Source organism: Lithobates pipiens, unplaced genomic scaffold, assembly GCF_037356315.1.
Source record: "Lithobates pipiens isolate NorthernLeopardFrog02 unplaced genomic scaffold, aLitPip1_a1.2 Scaffold_27, whole genome shotgun sequence".
NCBI lineage: Eukaryota > Metazoa > Chordata > Amphibia > Anura > Ranidae > Lithobates > Lithobates pipiens.
The window spans coordinates 73,661,704-73,685,120 of record NW_027507788.1 but is presented as its reverse complement, the minus strand read 5'-3'; the positions used below and the strand labels follow the sequence as shown (position 1 = coordinate 73,685,120).

At 44.7% G+C, this 23,417-nt stretch overlaps 1 protein-coding gene across 2 annotated transcripts in view; it reads right to left on the bottom strand.

Annotated features, from left to right (window-relative positions):
- Nucleotides 1–23,417, bottom strand: part of TRPM4 (transient receptor potential cation channel subfamily M member 4) — an 864,058-nt gene that overhangs the window by 381,175 nt on the left and 459,466 nt on the right. The window contains exons 7-10 of one of the 2 annotated variants that reach the window (XM_077457078.1): nt 15,025–15,089; nt 13,442–13,633; nt 6,902–7,001; nt 6,681–6,799 (exon numbers count right to left, since the gene is read on the bottom strand). In XM_077457078.1, coding sequence (XP_077313204.1) covers nt 6,681–6,799; nt 6,902–7,001; nt 13,442–13,633; nt 15,025–15,089 — 476 coding nt within the window. The remainder of the gene's footprint in view (nt 1–6,680; nt 6,800–6,901; nt 7,002–13,441; nt 13,634–15,024; nt 15,090–23,417) is intronic. The other variant, XM_077457079.1, reaches the window with a different exon arrangement.

The following is a 23,417-nucleotide window of genomic DNA, read 5'->3' as shown; positions in this document are numbered from 1 at the left end:
AGAAGGGATGGACTTCACCTAAATGAGGAGGGTGCAGATCAGCTGGGAATGAAGATGGCCAAAAAGTTAGAGGGGTTTTTAAACTAGGCAATGGGGGGGGGGGGTCGAGAGGTAGAGATAGTCAGTGTGGAACATATTTCAGAGGGTAGTATTGGGGGCATTAGTGTTAGGTTGACCAAAGCACATAAACTCAAGGTAAGTATAGTAGAAAGTCCTAGTTGCAATCTCAGAAAACCCAATAAGAGGATAATATGCAAGCAGTCTAAACTACATGGCATGTTAACCAATGCAAGGAGACTGGCGGACAAGATGGGTGAACTAGAGATACTGTTGTACGAGGAGGATTTGGATTTTGTAGGAATTTCAGAGACCTGGTTCAACAGCTCATGATTGGCTGGCAGCCATTCAAGGGTATACCCTTTATCGCAAGGATAGAGAGGGTAAAAAAGGGGGAGGGGTATGCCTATATATCAAGAATAATGTACAAGTGAATGTGAGAGATTACATCACTAAGGGAGCTAGAATGAAGCCAAGGGGAAAATATTACTGGGAGTATGCTCTAGGCACCCTAATCTGAGGGACGAAGGGGAGACAGATCTCCTGTCACCATTTGGATTAGCAGCAAGATGGGAAATGTTAGCATAATGGGGATTTTAGTTATCCAGGCATAGACTGGTCGGAGGGAACCACGCATTCCTTCAATGGTTTGCCTGTTCCTAAACATCTTGCAGGACAATTTTACTGTCAGATGGTAGACGCACCAACTAGAAATAAAGCATTACTGGATCTACCGATTACCAACAATTCAGACCTGATCATGGATGTAGAAATATGAGGCAATTTAGGTAACAGCGATCACAGGTCAATTGGCTTCAGTATAAATCACACAAATAGGAAACATATGGGGAATACAAAGAAACTAAATTTCAAAAGAGCCAACTTCCCTAACCTACGAACCTTACTAGAAGGCATAAACGGCTAAAATCTTTGGAACGAAGAACGCAGAGAAGATATGGGTTTGCTTTTAAGAGCATATTAAATAAGGGCATTAGCCAATGCATCCCGTTGGGTAATACATTTAAAAGAGCAAACAAAAGTCCTGGATGGCTTAACGCCAATGTAAAATGCATATAAAAGGGGAAGACCTTCAAAAAATACAAGGTTGAGGGACTATCATCAGCATTCTGATGTTATAAAGAACGCAACAAGAAATGTAAGAGTACAATAAGGACGGCTCAGATAGAACAAGAGAGACACATAGCGGAGGAGAGCAAAAAAAAATCCCAAGAAGTATGTAAACAGTAAAAAAGGGAGGACAGACCATATTGGCCCCATAAAAAATGAGGAAGGGCATCTGGTTACAAAGGATAGGGAGATGGGGAAGGTATTGAATTTATTCTTCTCAGTCTTCACAAGGGAATCGAGGGGCTTTAGTAACCAAAACTGCAGTGTTTATCCACATGACGCATCACAGGAAGCACCTCCATGGTTAACAGAGGACAGAATTAAAATTAGACTGGGGAAAACTTAACATTAATAAATCACTGGGACCAGATGGCTTGCACCCGAGGGTACTTGGGGAACTCAGTCAAGTAATTGCCAGACCATTGCTCCTAATTTTTACTGACAGTCTACTGACTGGAATGGTACCACCTGATTGGAGAAAAGACAATGTAACACCAATATTTAAAAAAGGGCCAGAAATACATCCCTGGGAATTACAGACCAGTTAGCCTACCAACAATAGTATGTACACTCTTGGAGGGGATGATAAGGGACTATATACAAGATTTTAGTAATGAGAATGGTATCATTAGCAGTAATCAGCATGGATTCATGAAGAATCGTTCTTGCCAAACCAATCTATTAACCTTCTATGAGGTGAGTTGCCATCTAGATAAAGTAAGGCCCGTAGACGTGGTGTATCTGGAACTTGCAAAAGCATTTGCATCCCATTGGGTAATACAAATAAACGTTTACTGTACAAAATAAGGTCCATTGCCATGGACCATAGAGTGAGTACATGGATTGAAAACTGGCTACAAGGACGAGTTCAAAGGGTGGTGATAACCAGTAAACAGTAAGCCCTGTATTTGCGGATAATACCAAGCTAAGCAGGGCAATAACTAAACAAATTAATAGGGTGGGCAACTACATGGCAAACGAGGTACAATGTAGAAAAATGATGGTTTTCCCGACGGAATTCGGCTCAAGCTGTCTTGCCTACACACGGTCACATCAAATTCCGATCGTTTATAACAACGAGGTGACATACAACACGTACGACGGGACTAGAAAAAGGAAGTTCAATAGCCAGTAGCCAATAGCTTCTGTCTCATAGTTGAATCTGAGCATGCGTGATTTTTGGCATGTCGGAATTGCATACACGCTATCAGAATTACCGATAGAAAGTTTTTCCGTTGGGAAAATTGAGACTATGCTATCAATTTTTGGCTGGTGGAAATTCGGACAGCGAAATTCCGATGGAGCATACACACGGTCGCATTTTCCGATGAAAAGCTCTCATCGGTCTTTTTCTGGCCGGAATTCCGATTGTGTGTACGCGGCATTAGGGAAAACCTAGGAATGCAGCAGTGCGATATCACTACTCTGGAACGTAATACTGCTAGCTGAATCTGAGATTCTTGCTGCTTATAAATGGGCAGTTCCCCATTACAGAATGTGTGGCATTGGGACTGTCATACCACAATGTAGCACACACTTGAACACATGCACAACAGTAGAAGTAAAGTGGAAGTAAATCCATTAAATTAACAGTTTAAAAAAACTGTTACATTCCTGGCATGACAGGAATGTAACTGTCACATTGGTTGTACTCTCAACCAAACTGTTAAACATCCAATGGCTGATGTCATAACTGATCACATGTGCAACACCATGGCAGTTGAAGATTAAACAGAGGTCAAGATGGCAGCTTCCTTGGCTGAAAATGATAGGAGGGTTTACTTCCACTTTAAGTAGTTGCTGACCGCCGGCTGTCAAATGACAGCCAGGCAGCGCAGCTATTGTGGCGGGAGGCCGTCATATGACGGCCTCCCGTTTAAACAGGGAATGCGCGCGATCGTGCGCGCGCATCCCTGTTTCTTCGGTGGCGGCGTCACTGAGACACCGCTCGCCACCGAAGGGGGTGAACAGCCATTGGTTATGGCTGTTTACCACGTGATGAAGTCACGGCCGATCACAGATGGTCACACCCCGACTGTGCACAGTGCATGTGCGCGATCGTATACGCGCTGCGAGATCGTATACGCGCTGCGCGTGCACGTCGGTGGCGGCGCGTTCCCCGGGAACACTGCTCGTCACCGACGCTGGTAAACAGCCATTGGCTGGCTGTTTACCCACGTGATCCGCTGTGATCCTTTCACAGCCGATCACTAAAATGTAAACGAACCGCGGTAACGAGATGTTACCGGGTTCTCCTCCTCACACACCGATCGTGTGTGAGGAGGAGATTGTGGTAACATCTCGTTACCGCCTACAGTACACATCAAGCACACTGATTCCCCCCCCCCAATAAAGAGGACCTGTCACCACCCCCCATAGTACCTGTCAATCACAGTCCATCAGAGTACCTGTCACAGTCCATCAGAGTATTTGAGTACCGGTCACAGCCCATCAGAGTACCCAAGTACCTGTCTCAGCCCATCTGAGTACCCGAGTACCTGTCACAGTTCATCTGAGTACCCGAGTACCTGTCCCAGCCCATCTGAGTACCCGAGTACCTGTCCCAGCCCATCAGAGTACCCGAGTACTTGTCCCAGCCCATCTGAGTACCCGAGTACCTGTCACGGCCCATCTGAGTACCCGAGTACCTGTCACGGCACATCCGAGTATCTGAGTACCTGTCACGGTTCATCCGAGTACCTGTCACGGTTCATCCGAGTACCCGAGTACCTGTCACGGTTCATCCGAGTACCCGAGTACCTGTCACGGTTCATCCGAGTACCCGAGTACCTGTCACGGTTCATCCGAGTACCCGAGTACCTGTCCCGGTTCATCTGAGTACCCAAGTACCTGTCCCAGCCCATCAGAGTACCCGAGTACTTGTCCCAGCCCATCTGAGTACCCGAGTACCTGTCACGGCCCATCTGAGTACCCGAGTACCTGTCACGGCAGATCAGAGTACCCGAGTACCTGTCACGGCAGATCAGAGTACCCGAGTACCTGTCACGGCAGATCAGAGTACCTGTCACTGTTCATCCGAGTACCTGTCACGGTTCATCCGAGTACCCGAGTACCTGTCCCGGTTCATCCGAGTACCCGAGTACCTGTCCCGGTTCATCCGAGTACCCGAGTACCTGTCCCGGTTCATCCGAGTACCCGAGTAACTGTCCCAGTCCATCTGAGTACCCGAGTACCTGTCACAGACCATATGAGTACCTGTCACCGCCCTTCAGAGTTCCCAAATACCAGTCACCAGGCCATCAGAGTACCCGAGTACCTGTCACCAGGCCATCAGAGTACCCGAGTACCTGTCACCAGGCCATCAGAGTACCCGAGTACCTATCACCAGGCCATCAGAGTACCCGAGTACCTGTCACCAGGCCATCAGAGTACCCGAGTACCTGTCACCAGGCCATCAGAGTACCCGAGTACCTGTCACCCGGCCATCAGAGTACCCGAGTACCTGTCACCAGGCCATCAGAGTACCTATCTCCAGCCCATCAGACTACCCGAGTACCTATTTGCAGCCAATGTCTCATAGAATATACGTTGGGGTGTTTGCTTTCCAAAATGGGGTCATTTTTGTGGGTAATTTCACTGTCCTGGTGGTCCAGGAACTTCAAAAGTGTGATAGGTAAGAATGAAATGAGATGTGTCATTTATGCTCCTAGAATGCCTGTGGCCAGGCTGTGTAAAAGTCTCACACATGTGGTATCGCCATACTCTGGAGGAGTAGCAGAATGCATTTTGGGGTGTCAGTTTTGCTATGTACATGCTATGTGTTGGAAATATCTTATAAATGGACAACTTTGTATAAAAAAAAAATGTGTTTTCATTTTTTTCCCACATATTCCAAAAACTTTGGGAAAAAAATGAACCATTCAAAAGACTCATTATGCTTCATAGATTATATGTTGGGGTGTTAGCGTTCCAAAATGGGGTCATTTAGTGGGCGTTTCCATTGTCCTGGTGCTCCAGGGCCTTCAAAAGTGTAATAGGTGGTTGAGAAATGAGATGTGTAATTTATGCATGTAGGGCGCCTGACGGTGCTACTTCAATGTTCGGCCTCTCTATGTGGCCAGGCTGTGTAAAAGTCCTACACATGTGGTATCGCCATACTCGGGAAGAGTAGCAGAATGTATTTTGGGGTGTTATTTTTGCTATATACATGCTATGTGTTAGAAATATCTTATAAATTGACAATTTTGTGTAAAAAAAAATGCATTTTAATTTTTTTCCACATATTCCAAAAACTTCTGGAAAAAAATTAACCATTCAAAAGACTCATTATGCCTTACAGATTATACGTTGGGGTGTTTGCTTGCCAAAATTGGGTCATTTTATGGGAAATTCCATTGTCCTGGTACTCCAGGGCCTTCAAAAGTGTAATAGGTGGTTGAGAAATTAGATGCGTCATTTTTGCTCGTAGAACGTCTGAAGGTACTACATCAATGTTGGTGCTCTGTATGTGGCCAGGCTGTGTAAAAGTCTCACACATGTGGTATCGCCGTACTTGGGAAGAGTAGCAAAATGTATTTTGGGGTGTAATTTGTTGTATCCATATGCTGTGTGTGAGAAATAACCTGATAATATGACAATTTTGTAAAAAAAAAAATAATAAAAAAAATCTTCATTTTGCAAAGAATTGTGGGAAAAAAATGACAACTTAAAACTCACCATGCTACTTACTTAATACCTTGGAATGTCTACTTTGTAAAAAGGGGTCATTTGGGGGGTATTTGTACGTTCCTGACTTGTTAGTGTCTCAAGAAATGAGGTACACCTGATGTACTGAAGGCCTGATCAGAAGTGATAAATTTTCAGTGATTGGCACCATAGTTTGTAGACTCTATAACTTTCAAAGACCAAATAATATATACTAATGTGGGTTATTTTTACCAAAGATAGGTAGCAGTATAAATTTTGGCCAAAATTTATGAAGAAAAATTACTAATTAGCAAATATTTATGACAGAAACAAAGAAAAAGGAATTTTTTTCACAAAATGTACGTTTTATTTTATTTATAGCACAAAAAATAAAAAACCCACTAGTGATTAAATACCACTAAAAGAAAGCTCTATTTGTGTGGAAAAAAGGACGCAAGTTTCATATGGATACATTGTTGGATGACTGAGTAATTGTCATTCAAACTGTGAGAGCGCTGAAAGCTGAAAATTGGTCTGGTCAGGAAGGGGGTGTAAGTGCACTGTATTGAGGTGGTTAAATAAAAGCGTAGCTAACAGATGTTGCTGATGAGTAATGCTTCCTGAACTGAATCTCCAGTCAGTGCAGTGAGTGCATCTAAACCCCCCCTCCAGGATCCACGTGCATAGCATTGAACAAAGCACGGAAGTTGGGTATCATTGACTTTGTAACAAAATTATCAAATCAAAATTACACATCTTTACAAATAGGGAACATGCTAAATTGTACACTTTACATGCTGGTAGCCAAGACAAAATCAATGACATAAATTATTGATAACGTGTCTTACCCGCCACTGGATTTCTCCATGAAACAGCTCTGTTTTTGCAATGTCCTCCCTGTTCCAGGCCACCGCTAATTTCAGTTCATCCAGATATTCGGTGGCATCGCTGGAATGCTTCTTGCAAGCTGTGCAAAAAAAATAAAAAATAAATAGAAATCCTAAATTTTTAAAGGCCAAAACCAGCAAAGATAGTATGATATTCTACAGTATAATATGTATATGATTACCTTTAACCAAGGCTTTCAAGATAACAGTCTCAAAATCCTCTGTCCCATCTGTGTTTGAGTAGACTGTGACCAATTCACGATTCTCTACTATCTTTTCAACCTAGATTTGGCAAAGCACATTATACTTTAAGGCAGACATACAGACGAAATATTTTTTTCAATAAATAAATACATAAAAAAGTAATACTACTATATGGTAATCAGAGTTCTAGACAGTTTGTATTGTGATTGCTATTACTTTCTTGTGATAAGGCTGGTAGACATGCATGTATGCTATACTGAATCGACTAGTTTGCACAACAGTCAAAGAAATGTCATCTCACAACTATGGCACACATCTAATTGACAGTCAGCTAAATTTGACATTAATTGAAAAGACGTTTCTGCAGGTACAGGTACCCATGTTTGCCTAACTGTCACGCCTAATTAAAATAATTAAGAGACAAGAAGGAACTTCACATTACATATGACACCTCACTGTATGCTTGAGCAGGGCTGGATCAAGGTGGGGGCAATGTGAACTTATTGGTGCTCCATTCTACTTGCACCAGGCACAATGTTTTTTTTTTTTTTTTGGCGGGGGTGGGCGCACTGAACTTGTTGGGGTGCTTTACCAAGACTGACAGAAGTGTCACTCCTGTCAGACAAAGCTGAGGCTATGATAGCTGCTGTAAGGAAGCTTCTGCCCTCTCATATCTCCATATGGCAGCCTACTGTGGATATAAGAGAGGATGGAGAGGGGGTGCCCACTTAGAACTGATCTCTTTCTCAGTACGGTTGTCCATTGGGGAATGAGGGCAGACTACCATACTTCTGGTTTCCCCTTGACATATGACATACCTCATGACCAGGGATAGGAAGAAGGAGAAGTTGCCTTTGTTCTCAGGCACACAATAAAAGATGTCTGAACTGTAAGTACACTGAGGGTTGCAACACAGTCCCAGAGCTCCCCTTTCTCATAAAGTCTCACATAGCCACCAAACCTCCCTAAGAGCCCTTAATGTCTCTCTCCTTAATGTCACACAGGACCCCTTAATAAAATGCACTCCACAAAGCCCCCAGCCTCCCATCTCCCCTCTTTCACCCCACGGATGCCAAAGAAGTCCTCCTCAGAGTGACACCACCAATGCAGCAGCATTTTTTCCTCCCACTGACAATGATACAACAGCATTTTTTTCTTCCCCACTGATGCAGCAGCTTAAATGACACAGATACTTATGTATGACAGTTAAGCTAACAAGAACATCAATTTTTTTAATGCGCAACTGCAGAAATGGTAGATGCAAGCTGGTCATTTGCTATAGGCAACAAGAATTGTTTTTAGCACATTTTAATCCATAACCACTTGGGGTATATAGTAAAGGAAAGGTGAGGATGAATACTTTCATAATATATAGGTGTCATCCTTAACGTGTTACTAAAACCAGGACACTGCATTCACTATATTGCATCTGATCTCCCACACTACACTGAGCAGGGAAATGTAATTATTTTAGTAAATAAACTGCTAAGGCCCTTTTCTCATCAGTGGCATATTGAAGTTTTGTGACTTTTATCTGTGTCCAGTTAAAGCATGTAGGAAGCATTTTCATTTTACTCTGACTGTCTTATGAGGCGACCCCTGACCCTCTGTCTGGACAGTGCTGATTGGCCCTGTGCTTATTACATGCACCATCCCTAGAAAAAAAGAACGCTAGCAATACACACTAAACAGAGCATGTGCGGAGTGACTCCAAAGGCTCCGTCTTATCATTAGATAGACTGGGTAAAGTGGAAGAAGGGGAGGATCAAATAATTTAGAATCAAACAGCCTTTTTACACAATGCAGAGGATTACCTCTTAGGCTCCACAGTGAGTATAACAAGCATGTTTTACTGCATATACAGACTGGTTTTACTGTTGTGGGTTTAGTAACACTTTAAATTACATCTTTGAATTTTCATCGTTCACCAGGGTGATTTGGAGTGTGAGAATGGTGCCAATTGGCAATGCCACCGACAGTTTTGTAAAGCAATGGAGGATAAAAACAAGAGAAACAGCCTGTTTTATACCAAATCAATTAAAGGTGTAACCATCTTTGTGTGGGTTGCCCTTCCAAATGCAGTTATGTAGAAAAGCTCCAGCAAACCTTGTTTTAGGAGTGAGGTGAAAGGACTCAGGCACATTTAAGAGTATGCATCAAAAAATAAAAATAAAGGCTGTATCAGGAGCATCTAGCGCTCCTGCTCCCCATGCCAGCATCCTGGTTTTGGCTATGATTTTCGACTCGTCTATCTGTCCACCTGCAAGGTGATTAATGTGGCCAGTCTCTGTGTGGTGACCAGAATCAATTTAAGCCAAACAGTCAGTCTCATGCTTGTGTTAGAGTGATTACATGTGCAATATCTGATCATGCCCCCTGTCTGCCCAGCTCGATTGGATTTCTCTGTGTATGACCTTGGACCAGATATCAGGCTATTCTCTGAACTCTACCTGCCTTTTACCTGGACTGTCATTGAACCACTCTGCCTGTCTTCCAATCCGCAAGTGCCTGTTTGCTTTGCTCATTTTGTGCCCTGGCAAGGTAGACAGGTAACATAGCATTGTGTATAAGACCTGGGGCCACCAAGTAATAGTAGGCCTGCTTGCCTTATGGGAAAAGGGGCTACTGCAGGTGAAGAACACAGTGGCCAGCTATAGTGTCTGACCACCTGCATTGAGGTGACAGGTGTGACAGGTTGCCATTGCTGACCTCTTTCTGAAAGGAATAGTTTCCTGACTGCCTCTAGCTTCAATAATTTGAGACACTGTGGTTAATATATTAACCACTTAAGCCCTGGACCAATTGTCAGCCTAAGGACCAGAGGTCTTTTTGCAATTTCGCACTGCACTGCTTTAACTGGTAGTTGCGCGGTCATGCAATGTTGTACCCAAATGAAATTTGCGTCCTTTTCTTCCCACAAATAGAGCTTTCTTTTGATGGTATTTGATTGCCTCTGCGATTTTTATTTTTTTTACAATATAAATGGAAAAAGACCGAAAATTTTCTACTTTTTGTTATAAGAAAAATTGAATAAACTCAATTTTAGTCATACATTTAGGCCAAAATGTATTCAGCTACATGTCTTTAGTAAAAAAAAAAAAAGGTCAATAAGCGTATATATTTATTGGTTTGCGCAAAAGTTATAGCGTCTACAATCTAGAGTACATTTTCTGGAATTTACACAGCTTTTAATTTATGACTGCCCATCTCATTTCTTGAGGTGCTAAAATGGCAGGGCAGTACAACCCCCCCCCCCCCAAATGACTTCATTTTGGAAAGTAGACACCCCAAGCTATTTGTTGAGAGGCATGTTGAGTCCATGGAATATTTTATATTTGCCACAAGTTGCAGGAATATTACAAACTTTTTTTTTTTTTGCACAAAGTTGTCACTAAATGATATATTGCTCACACATGCTATGGGCATATGTGAAATTATACCCCAAAATACATTCTGCTGCTTCTCCTGACTATGAGGATACCACATATGGGGGACTTTTTTGGAGCCTGGCCGTGTACGGGACCCCGAAAACCAAGCACCGCCTTCAGGATTTCTAAGGACATTCATTTTTTATTTCATTGAGCCTGAATCTGACAGATAAGTGACTTCCTCTTCACCATCTGTCATGCCCAGAAACGTGTAGGCCTCTTCACTAGTGTACCTTCGCTTTGCTATTTCGGGCTCTAAATTTAGTGGTACACTAGTGAGATTCACAGGTAAAAAAGCACCTAGGCTGTCAGCGACTGTATAAAACGCTACCAAAAAAAAACGGTTAGCGATCGCAGGGATCAGGCCTGACTCTGTGAACACTGCAGTTATGTGTTTAGTGTTTTGTAAGTGACAGTGATCGATCAATACTGCACTTGGGTGGGCTGGGCGGAGAGGCAAAACGCAGGTGCTAGCAGGTATCTGGACTGATCCCGCTAACAATGGAACAATGGAACCCTAAACTGCTGGGGACGCTAGTATAGATCTAATCAGATCAGATATTGATCTGTTCAGATACTATACCACTACGGGAGGTGTATGCTTTGTGCGTGGGTGTTAGCAGTACTGGCACTAACCTAGCGCTGTCTGGGGCGACGCAGACCCTAAAACCTAATTGATATAACCCGCTGGGTGATCAGGGGGTTAAACCTTTATTGGGTAATAAATGGCGGGTGCCCTGATGCTATAAAAAGCAAACTAACTAATCAGCGCCACCCGTAACACTTATACGGTGATCACTGGTGAAAGGGTTAACTAGGGGCAATCAGGGGGTTAAAACCTTTATTAGGTAGTATATGGGGGTACCTAACGCTATAAAAACCTGGCGGTGAACCTAAAAAATAACTGGCTACCTAGCGGCACCAGTGACACTAATGCAGCAATCAAAAAAACTATCGCTTAGTGACACTGGCAAAAGGGGATGAAAGGGTTACCTGGGGGGCAATCAAGGGGTTAAACCTTTATTGGGGGGGTAGGGAGCTACCCTGGACCTAACACTAGCTGCCCTGACACTTTTTACAGTCACAACTGACACTAAATGCAGTGATCAGTAAATAAATGATCACTGCAATCAGTGACAATGTGACTGGGGGGGGGGTGACTGGGGGTGAAAGTGTGCCTATGTGTACCTATGTGCCAGTGGAGTGTTGGTGCACTTACTATGATGTCTTCTCTCCTCGCCGTCCGGTCAAAAAGACCGCCATGAGGAGAGTGACATCACTTCCTGACATCACTTCCTAGTAGTGTAAACACAGGCAGGGGAAGCTTCTCATTCGCCAGGAGCGATCGCGAGGAGATGGCCAGAAACCAATGGCCACCCCTTCATCCCGGATCGCTCCTGAAGCGAAACGGACCGCCGCAGCCAGCGTGAGGGGTTGTGATTGGACCCCCCACCCGCTGGAAGGCAGGCACATACGGGTACGTGCTTGTGCCTGTCCGTGCCATTGTCCCGACGTATAATTACATGTGGCTGTCCTTAAGTGGTTAAAGACTAAAGGATGATTACTTAGCAAAGTAAATATTCACTTTGCAAAGAACATTTTTACATAGAATAGAAACCCACCCCACAATATATAGGGAGGAAAGTAGAGCGGGACTTTCAGTGTACCTACAGGGTTAACCTAAAACACATATAATACACAATTATGCAAAAATAATAATATATATATTATATATATATTATATATATATATATATATATATATATATATATATATATATATATATATATATATTAGGGCTGTGGACATCAAAGATTAATTCCTCAATTAATCAATACATTTTTTTGATCAATCAAAATTCTTTTGATTGGTACTCACTTCTCCGCTGGCTTCCAGGTCTTCAGGGAGTTCCATCAGAGATCTGGTGATGTCACGGACATCGACATCACTGGACTCCTCCCCCCTTTCCCAAGTGCCTCCATCTGCTAACTAAGGGGAGGGGGGAGGAGTGCAGTGACATTGAAGTTCTGATTGAACATAACGTGTACGGGGCAGGGGCTACGCATGACATCACCCGCTGCTGCCCTATGAAACTAACACAATTGTCGGCTTTACATGCTGTGTTTTTATCATCTTTATGTGAGTAGTTTGTGTTTGAACACAACAATTAAATCTTATACTTAAGCGGTGAGCACTTAGATCTTTTCTTTCTACCCATGACCTGGCGTCCTTGCTGAGATCTAAGGAGGCATGAGGGGTCCATGCCATAAGGTGAGACTGATTAGTTAGACCAGAGGTGGAGGGATTGTCACGCTACTGTGGAAAAAAAATAATTACTTATGTCAGTGCTACAGTTTGAATTTAAAACGTATTTGTGTGAACTGTGAAGTTAAGTCATGGATTGTGGAAACTAACTAGTGTCGGGTAATTGTATATAGTATATACCACATTTACCACTGACTAATGCAGAGTTGCAAGACAAGGAAATCGGCTAAAAGTAGTTGGATCTGTATGTACATTATAATTAATCTAAATTAGTCGATTAATCTATGTAAAAAAAATCGCTTAATCGAACACGAAAATTTTAATCAGTAACAGCCCTAATATATAAACATACATATATACACACACACACAGATATATACACATACACTGTACATTAAAACAGTATATATGTCACTAGTCAACCAGACTCCATGTAAGAAACTGTGACCGTCTACGATCTGATAGATTTCAGAAGCACAACAAATATATACGCTTCATGATAACTGATTGATTCTTCAAAATATTGTGACATGACATCACAGGTATCTACAGAAGTAGTAGTGCATTAGGGTCATGTGCGTTTTTGGATGCGTGTTGGGAACCAATTAGAAATGAATAGGAGCATCTCCTAAATATGTTCACAATGTGTATAGTAATGTGCATTACAGTGGCTAAACACATGATTGTATAAATGCACGTGTCAGAACAGGGCTTTAGAGTTACATGCACTTTTGTTTTAAAAACACATGCTTTTTAGATGATGCTTACATATATCATAGTAATTTGTGTTATTATTGCAACAATTGTTATTCAATTTTGACATACATCTCTCACCTTCCCAACCATTTTGGTCAAATTCTCCTTGGGAAAATGCAGTTTTAACTTCTCTTCTATTACAGTTCTAATGGATTCCATTGGCAATGACTCCTCCAGGATTTCAGCCAGGCAGTCGGCAACCCCCCCGGAGCCAGCAACCAAGAGGCATGGGATGGGGCTCATTGTGGCATTGTAGACCCTCTGAAAATAGCATAAATTAGGTTATATAAAGGGGACAATTGTGATCAATGGAAATGAAGCAATGAAATGTTTTGCCAGACAAGCCAGGTACAGTAAAACACACTGCCTAACAAAAAAAAAAAAAAAAAAAAAAAAACAGATTCCAAACAATATATATATATATATATATATATATATATATATATATATATATATATATATATATATATATATATATATATTGTTTTGTATTTAAGGCCTATGTGAGTCAGGCCCTTTAGGGATGCAGCTGAAAATTAGAATTTTGTTTGACATCCTCGTGGGCTGTGGGACATCTAGTTGTTTAGATTTTAAAGAAAGTTCTGACCTAAGAAGCAGATGAGTGATCAAAGCGCCAGAATTAAAATATCTTATGTTTGGGTGGACTAACTCTTTAGGCTGGGTCCACACTTGTGTAAATTGGATGTGGGATTCTGCGCATTTAATTTGCCCTAGAGGAGAGTGTTCGCGGCTCCCAATGAAGCCGCTTCCCACACCTACAGGGTGGCCGTGGTCTGCATTTGGAAAGGGTCCCGTGCATCTTTGGTTCCGAGTCATGCAAATATTTGGACCCGATTCACACCCGAATTGGTGAACAGGGACGCACCGGACCCCCTGCTGTGAGCCACGCCTGCACATATGTGAACCCAGTCTTAAATGTTATTGGGCTACTCCATCCAAAACTGATATTTTAGTTTGGGCAAATGGATCTTGCTCCCTACATTTTATTAACTGGGCACTTTAAATGACAGATTCTATATCTGCAACAGTTCAAGATAACTGTCTTGAGGGCATCTCAATTTGGAATTTCAATTACATTATGTAAGAAGCTATGAAACATGAGACTTTGCAGTTGAATATCTCAGCAAGGGGATGTTAAAGCCAAGTTCCACCTAAAAATGGAACTTCCACTTTAAGGCAAGGTGGCCCTCTGACGTGTCACTTTTGGCATGTAATTATTATTATTATTTTTTTTTGGGGGGGGGGTTAGTGGAAACCCCCTTTGAGGGTTCCAGCTCCCACTTCCTCCTGGCACAACCTCAGCGACAGAAGGGAGATCACCTCTCCCCCCCCCCTCCCCTCGCCAATCATCTGGGACACGTCACAGGTACTCGATGATCACCCGGCCAGTCACAGCGCGGCTCATGCTGGGCTTCACAGCCGGGCGCCCACAGTCAGTGACAATGCTGGCGCCACAGAGAGGAGGGGGAAACGAGCACGGCTTTGTTCCCCCGCATCGCTGGACGCTGGGACAGGTAAGTGTCTGATTATTAATAGTCAGCAGCTGCAGTATTTGTAGTAGCTGACTTTTATTTTATTTGTTTTAATTGGAAGATTTGAACTCTGTAACCTCTAAAATTCCCATGCTTTACCTCCAGCATCTTGGACTCTCCAGCAATAAGCATGCACAGAACAGGGATTTCAATGCTTCCTTTACCTGGAAGATAATACAAAATTGCTGCATCATGTAAAATGGTCATAATAAAGTAAAAAATAGGATTGTTTATAATCAATCACTGTAAAATCTTTCTTCAGTAGCTTAATGAGGGACATGAGTTCTAATTGTCTATGTATCAGTATAGCTGCTTATATATTGTGTGTGTGTGTGTGTGTGTGTGTGTAATAAAAGAAAACTAGCTGTATAGTATGATAAGGAAGCAGTCATGTAAAGTAAGGCCTGGAACAAGAGAAATAAAATGAAAAGGACAGTAAAGGGCCAGCATGACAGGGTGATAAGTATAACTATTGGGTTAAGGAAGTGTAGGTGGAAAGATGGGGAGAGCTTGTATTGGCCAGGAGCAACAGGATGGGGAGGGGTAGTTGATTTAAAGGGGGAGGTGGGGGCTCCCAGGCATCAGTGGAGGGACAGCAGGCAGTTTCCACGCTGCCGCTTGTCACATCTGCAGAGAAGGTGGCCGACATTGATAGGATCCTAGCCCAGCTGAGGGCGGCTGCAGCATCTATGAGGACTGAGTGGGTGCGAAGCCAGGTAGCAGCCCTGTTGGAGGACCAAGCATCTGGGTAGGCTGCGGGGGGGCAGGACATCCCACGCACTTGGCGGTCTAGGCCGCTGGAGCGTTTTATGCCTGAATCCTCCCCCGAGCTTTGCGCCCGTCAGGCCCACCAGCGAAGCACCCACCGGCTTCTGTGGGTGGCAGGCCTCAATGGAATCTTTGCTCATGGGTGGGTAGTCAGGTAGAGTGTGCATGCCTCCTTCACCAGGTGGCACCGCCTGGAGCCCGCGTACTCCTCCCCCTCTGATGTATATGGACGGGGGAGTCTCAGCAAGGGAGAGGCAATGTCACGGCTGCTGGGCCATTACCTGATGCAGAGGGCAGCTCTGGTGTGCCCGAGATCATCCTCGCTAGGAAGGAGAAGGGGAGGGGAGTGCTGCAGGAAAGTGGAGATCGTGACCCGGGGTCCGGCACGTAAGGGCGGTCGCAACAACAGTTCTGTGGGCGGATCCGGTGCTGGGAGGTGGAGCAAAAAACAGCATGGATCCACGGCAACCAGGACCCAATCGACTAGGCTGCTTCAAGCTTATGATCTGCCACTGCCAGAAGTACAGTCGGAGGGTGAGCTTGCTCAGAGTAGGAGGAGGAATCGCAGAGCCGGCCTGCGCTGGGGCATTCTGGAGCTGGGCTGCTGGGGGCACCTCTGGTCAGCGTGGTAAGTCTGCTAACTTATTTGCTAGTTCTGTTAATGCTTTGGGAAGCTTGATGGGGGTAGCCGATGGGAGCGTGGCAGTAGCGTGAGGAGCCACATCGTGGGTAGCGGTGGGCTCTGTGTCCGGCCCGCAGGTGGTGGGTGTTCCACCACCCACATCCAGTACAGATTCACAGCTATGGGATTTGTTAGGGGGGGCTGCGGGACTTAGTGCAGCACTTCACCAGGGATAACTTGGGGACAACCCTACAGGTGTCACCATGGGACCAGTCGGGTAGTGGAACAGTTGCGGACGGTGCAGGTATGGGACCCAGTGTGGTATACCCCGTCCTCCTGGTTACGGCAGTTGCTCTTTCTACCACCGGGCCCATAGTATCTTCACCAGCGCAAGGAGTTGCAGTTGTGGAGTCAGGGGCCTTGGCCAGATCGTTGCAAGATGCCCTGGGAAACGTGGATACTTGCCGGATCGCCGAAGTAACAAAATATGAAGTTTATGCGTGTTTTTTTTTTTTTCAAATATTTTTTATTAGATTTTTGAAACAGGGAAAAACAAGAATTGTACGTATTTCACAATCTTGAACATTAATATCACAGAAGGAAAACATAAAGTACAGTATGAGTAGTAATAGCCACTCTTCTGGTGGCATCAGAGGCTTGTCTGCCTTTTGTAAAACCAGTTTGTTCCGGTCCAATCAAGGATGGTAAAATAGGAAGGAGCCTGTGAGACAAGATTTTGGCATATAACTTTACATCAGTATTTAGTAACGATATTGGTCTGAAGTTAGCCGGGGTAGTAGGCTCCTTCCCAGGCTTCGGTATAGTAACAATGAATGCATTTAGCATTTCAGGGGGGAATGAGGCAGAGGACACAGCAGTCGAGAAGACCGTTTCTAGAGCTGGGGACAGAACTTCCAAGAAATTTCTGTAGTAACAATTCGGGAGGCCATCAGGTCCTGGAGATTTTCCCTGTGGAAGAGTTTTAATAGCTTTTCGGATCTCAGGTTCCGTGATCGGTGAATTGAGAGAGTCTAATTGTTCCTGTGATAGGGTAGGAAGGGACAGGTCAGCTAAAAATTTTTGAATGTCAGTCGCAGTAGGTTGTGGTGTGGTTGGGTCGTCTCTCAGGTTGTACAGTGCAGAATAATATTCCGCAAAGGAATTGGCTATGTCTAGAGGGTTGTAGATCTTACTCTTGTCAGAGGTACGGAGTAGGAATGGGATGTTAGTTTTATGTTTACTGCTTTTCAGTCTCTGAGCTAGTAGTTTACCAGCTCGGTTACCAGACGCGTAGTGTGATACTTTTAGTGAGTGAACATGTTTATCGTATTGCTCTAGTAGGAGGAGCCTGAGATCCGAGCGCAATTTGGTTAGACGATGTGATATGGTGGGGTTAGATTTGCTTGGGGACTTGTTTTGGCTTTCTAATTGTTTAATCTCAGTAAGGATGGTGTCAAGCCTTTGTGTCCTCTGCCTCCTCACCCGTGAGCCAAGCTGAATAAGAATACCCCTAATAAAGGCCTTATGGGCACACCAAACAGTAAACGGGTTAGTTACAGAAGAAGCGTTAAAAGAGAAATATTCTTTCAGTTTTCCAGAAATATAAGTAACATGCTGCGGTTGTTGAAGAATATGAGGATTAGCACGCCAGACACTAGCAGGTGTCCGACCGCGCCCCCCATCCACCGTAATGGACACGGGGGTATGGTCAGACCATGTAATATCGTGGATAGTTGAAGATGAAATATTTTGAAGTAAAAATTTGTCAGTTAAGAATAAGTCAATACGTGAATATGAGTTGTGTCTGGAGGAATGGAAGGAGTAGTCTCGTTCAGTGGAATGTTGACACCTCCAGACATCATATAGGGCTTCAGCATGTAGTAAAGGTTGCAGATTAGGTAAAGGGCGCTGCGCTTTAGAAGTTGTGTCCACCTCGTAATTAGGCGTAATATTGAAGTCTCCGCAAATTAACAGTTCGCCTCGTTTTATTGGTTCTACTTTACGCAAAAGCTTTTTTAGAAAGCGTATCTGGTGGGTGTTGGGTGCATAAAGATTAATCAAGGTGATAAGTTCATTGTCTAAACTGCCAACCAGCACAATGTATCGTCCTTCAGGGTCAATGAGGGAGTCTTGGAGAGTGAACGCAAGGGAATCCTTTACAGCAACAAGGACTCCTCTTTTTTTAGCAGGAGCGGAAGCTCGGAAAATATGTGGAAATCTGGGGTGTTTGAAGACAGGTTCGTTAGAAGATAACCAGTGTGTTTCTTGAACACATAGGATCTCCGAGCCCAACTGTAGGGCTTCTTTCCACAGTGAGGCTCGTTTGGCAGGGTGATTTAGTCCCCGAACATTGAAGGAGGTTACCTTGAATTATAGATCGTAGGGAAAGAAAGCTGTGATGTAAGGTACCTTAATAACTGGATAAGCCTCTTGGAAATCCGGTGAAGAGGTCCACTGTTGAAGATGTCGGAAGAGTCGTCTTCTCGCGGGATGCAGCAGCTCCATGACCGAGGTTGTAGAGAAAATAAAAAAAAATAATAGATATATGAAGAAAAAAGAAAAGTCAAATAAGGGTAAAGCATCAACATGTGAGGAGGTAAAAAGTTGGATTCTCGCAGGAATCCGATGGCAGACATACTGCACATATTGCAAACTGGGGAGAAAACGGGCTGAGAGTTCCAGAGCATCTGAGATCTTGTTGTGTTAAGTATTATCCAACCGGGGTGTACTCTTTTCCGACCTCTTACTGTGTCGCTTGCGGGATACGACTTGCCAATCATTACTTACTGTCGGAGGGGAGCTAGGAGCTCGGTCGCTTGGGTCTTGGGCTGGCAAAATGTCCCATAATCGGAGCATATTCAAGCCTTCATCCAAGTCAGAGATTACGGATGTTTTACCGTCCCGGGTGACAATAAGTTTGGTCGGGTATCCCCACCTATAGAGGATGTTGTGATTCCTCAATGCTTTGGTGATTGACAGGAGGGACCTACGCTTTTGCATAGTGTATTGTGAGAGGTCTGCATACAGTTGTAGGTTTGAGTATGGTTCCGGTGGATCAGAGTTCTTACGGTAGGCGGCCATCAAGTTTTCTTTCACATGGTAAAAGTGCACCCTCATTAACACGTCCCGAGGTGTGTTGTCAGAAAGGTGTGACGGCCTGGGGAGACGGTGTATACGGTCGATGACCAATTCAGTGGATGGGAGCGAGGGTAGATATGCCACAAGTAGGTCTTTAGCGTATTGATGCAGTTGCGCGGGTGGTACGCTCTCAGGGACCCCGCGTAGCTTTATATTGTTGCGGCGGGACCTGTCCTCGAGGTCCGCCATTTTGGCCTTAAGCCAGGCTACTTCATCCGCCTGATCATTGTGGGAGTCTACAAGTGTGTTATATGAAGTGGCATATTCCCCCATTTTTTTTTCAACATGGTCGACTCTACCACCCAATGCAGTCACTTCTGATTTAAAGTTTCGCATGCATTCCATCATATCAGAGTGTAATGAGCTCCGCAGGGAGACTAGCATGTCTTTAAGAGTAGTGTCAGATATGGGTTGGTTCAGCGTAGGGAAAGAGTTAATGGTATCAGCCAAGTCTCTAGTGTCGTCCATGGAGCTTATGTGTGCACTAACCTCGTTCCCCGATGGGTCTGTCGCCAGGCGAGGCCGTGATTTGACCGGGCTACAGGACAGCGGCGTCGATGCATCCGGAGTCCGTCGTTGGGACCCTCTGTCTGAGCCTGGGCTCGGTGATGCCGAAGAGGACGGAGAGAGAGGCCCGGCAGGCGGGGGGAGAAGAGCCGCCTCTGGCGCCATCTTGGGCCTCGTGGCCTTTAGGAGTGAAAAAGTCCCGAAGTTTCCTCGGTTGGGAAGGGTTGCTCCATTTGCGGGTCATCTCCGGAGGGTGAGTATACACTCGGGAGCCAGTTGGGGTATCCGTAGTGATGATCTGCCGCCTCCGTTTGCTTTAGATCTCGGTGCTGGAGCGGAGCTCTCTCACTGCGCGTCCATACCGCTGCGCGCTAGCCACGCCCCCCCCCTAGGTTTATGCGTGTTTTGAAGGGCAGTTAGGAGCACATTTAAAACAGGGTGTCCAGGATAGACTTTGAATCTGCTTTTTGTTTACTCCTTGTCCACCCGCAAGTTTCCAGCTGTTAGGGTGCTGTTAGCAGGACAAATTTTGCTTGCCTACGAGTTGCTCGGCTTTCTGCGTTCTGTTGGAGAAGTTCAGTTCTTTTTTTTTAATGGATGGTCCTAGATGTAGCAGGGGTAAATTCCGTCATCCATTATTTGGATGATTTCCTATGCGTGGGTCTGCCGTCTTTTAAGGCGTGTGTGATACTTTTGTCCACACTGCAGCACATTGCAGGTAGGTTCGGTATTCAATTGACTGTGGACAAGAAGGAAGGCCTGACTACCATTCTAAGTTTCTTAGGCATAGTTCTCGACGCCATGGAGTGTCATTTGCTGGAGGATGAATTGTTGGCCCTCAAGATGGAGATCCGTTGGATATTGGGACTACGCAAGATCCAGCTGCGGAAGCTGCAATCCCTGTTGGGTAAGTTTAACTTTGCATGCCCTTCCAATGGGCAGGTTTTTTTGCAGACGGCTATCAAAGCAGGTGTTAGGTTCTCTACCCAGTTTATCCGTCTCAATCGGGAGGATTTGAGGGTGTGGCACACATTTCTAAAAACACTATAATGGAAGATCGGTATGAATTGCTAGTCTGGTGAGTAATTTTGACCTGGAGCTGTTTACGGACGCAGCGGGGTCATCAGGTTATGGGACCTTCTAACATGGTCATTGGAGTGTGGAACCTTGGCTGAGTTCCTGGGGAGACACGACATTAACTGCATCTCTGCATCGTCACAACCTGCCATACGGCTGTTGCAGCATATGGTGCTACTCTGCCTTCAGCTGAACATTTTTCTGTATGCTGTACACCTCCTGGGGTAGACAATACTTTAGCGGTCTTGGTTTCAGTGAAACAGGTTTTGGGAACTTGCACTAGTGGCTGAGCAAAGGGGGGTCCCCTTTTCCCAGGTGGTTGTGGGAGATTGTCTCCATCGCGGGATGGATCAGAAGGTCGGTGAGTGTGGCTACATGGTCGGCCTACTCCAAGGTATGGCGGGGATGGTTCTAGATGTTGTGTTTAGCTGGGGTGGAGCAGGGACATTCAGAAGTACGGCTGGTGGTTCTGTACTTTGTTTCTAGGAACATGGAGCAAGGTGCATTGGTGGAAACTGGTGGGCTTGACATTTTTATTTAAGTTGCAGGGCTGGGTGGATTTTAGGAAAGATTTTTGGGTTCGTCAGGCGGTGAAAGGATATTGTAAGTCACATAAGCTCAGGGATGCTAGGTGGCCTGTGTGTTTTGTAATTTACAGACCATTTTTGTGGGGCTGGGCTCGTTATGTTCATCCGGATCCAAGGTTGCTTTATTCAAGGCGACCTTTTCCCTTGTATTTTTTGGGCCTTTTGGGATTAGCAAAATAGTCAGTCCATCTCGGAAAATTGGGGGGGGGGGGGGGGGGGATATTGGTGCTGGATGCGTTTTGTAGTGGGGACAGGTTGCAAGTCTTCCTGTGCAGGTCCAAGACAGACCAGGTGCGCAAGGCAGTGTGGGTGCAACTATTTACACTGCCAGGTTCCCTGGTGTGTCCAGAGAGGGTGGTACGGAAGTTTAAAGATATGCACCCGGCGTGGTGAGCCGTTTCTGATACATGGGGATGGGTCTCCATTGTCAAATTTTCAGTTCATAGCCATTTCAGGAAGGGTCTTTTGGCAGCGGGCTTGGAAGAAAAAAAAAAAAGTATGCAACGCACTCCTTCCGTATCGGGGCAGCCACAGAGGCCGCTCAATGAGGGCTGGATGAGGCAGCTGTTAAACGTATTGGTAGATGGGACTCTAGGAGATCCCATTCGTACATTCACCCACATTTGTTGATTAATCGTTGGTAATCAAGGGGGGCTGGGGGTGTCCTATGGGCGGCAGGAGTATATTGGGGTTATTTTCATGTTGGGTGAGTATTCCTGGGGAGATTGGTGTTATCCAGTGGTTTTGTTATTTTCTTTCAAAGGCCACTCATATGTTTTTTGGGGGGCCAGGCGAGCAGACTTTAGGCCAGATGGCAGGCAGCTGGGTATTTCCAGGAGGAAGGCATGTGTCCGCTGGTTAGGAAAAATGACCGGACTATCATCCCCCTGGGATGATGTGGAGCAGGGTTGTACCTGAGGTGCATCGTTTTGCACACCTTAACAGGTCACCTGACATAGTGCTCCATGTTGGTGGGAACGATCTGGAGGTTTGTTCCAGTAGGGAGCCAATTATGACATCAAATTTGATTTCCTGTGGCTCTGTAATGCCTTCCCCAATATGATGGTCACGTGGTCCGACATGGTGGCTCGAATGACTTGGCGCATGGAAAGGTCGGTTGCCAGACTCAACAAAACTCACATAAAAGTAAATAAAGTGGTGGGGTGATTTTTTTTATTCGGAATGGTTGCATGGTCATCCGCCATTTGGAATTGGAGTCAGATACTGGGCTGTACCTAAGAGAGGATGTGTCCATTTATCTGTGGTGGGAATAGATTTATGGTTCCTGGGGTTACAGGAAGGAATTCAACGAACATTGCAGGTGTGGAGGGGCCTTCAAGGGTAAGGTGTCACCCTTTTGGGCGGTGGTTGGTCTTTTGATGCTGTAAGAAAATACTTTAGAGATGGAAGTGTTGGGGACGCATCAGTTGTATGTGTCCCTCTGGTGTATTCCAGTTAAATAGGTTTGCTGGAATATGGTAATGGTTTCACTGTGGGTAGTGGGTTGTCTCCAAGCTGGTGTGTCACAGCTGGAGACCTATTATGGTAAAAGGGCCTGCAGTGTATAACTGGAATAGTTTTGGAATTCTCTGTGCCATCAAAAGATCAACAGGCTGAAGACTTATGTTGTTTTTCAGATGTTGATGGGAAAACTGTATGCATTTATTGGAGATTTTACAAAGTAAACTATTTGTGTGCACAATGCAATTTGAGTGCCTTTTAATGTTTTAATACATGTTTTTAATAGAAGGCACTACACGTGTTTTATGAGCTTTACTCTGAGCTACACTAAA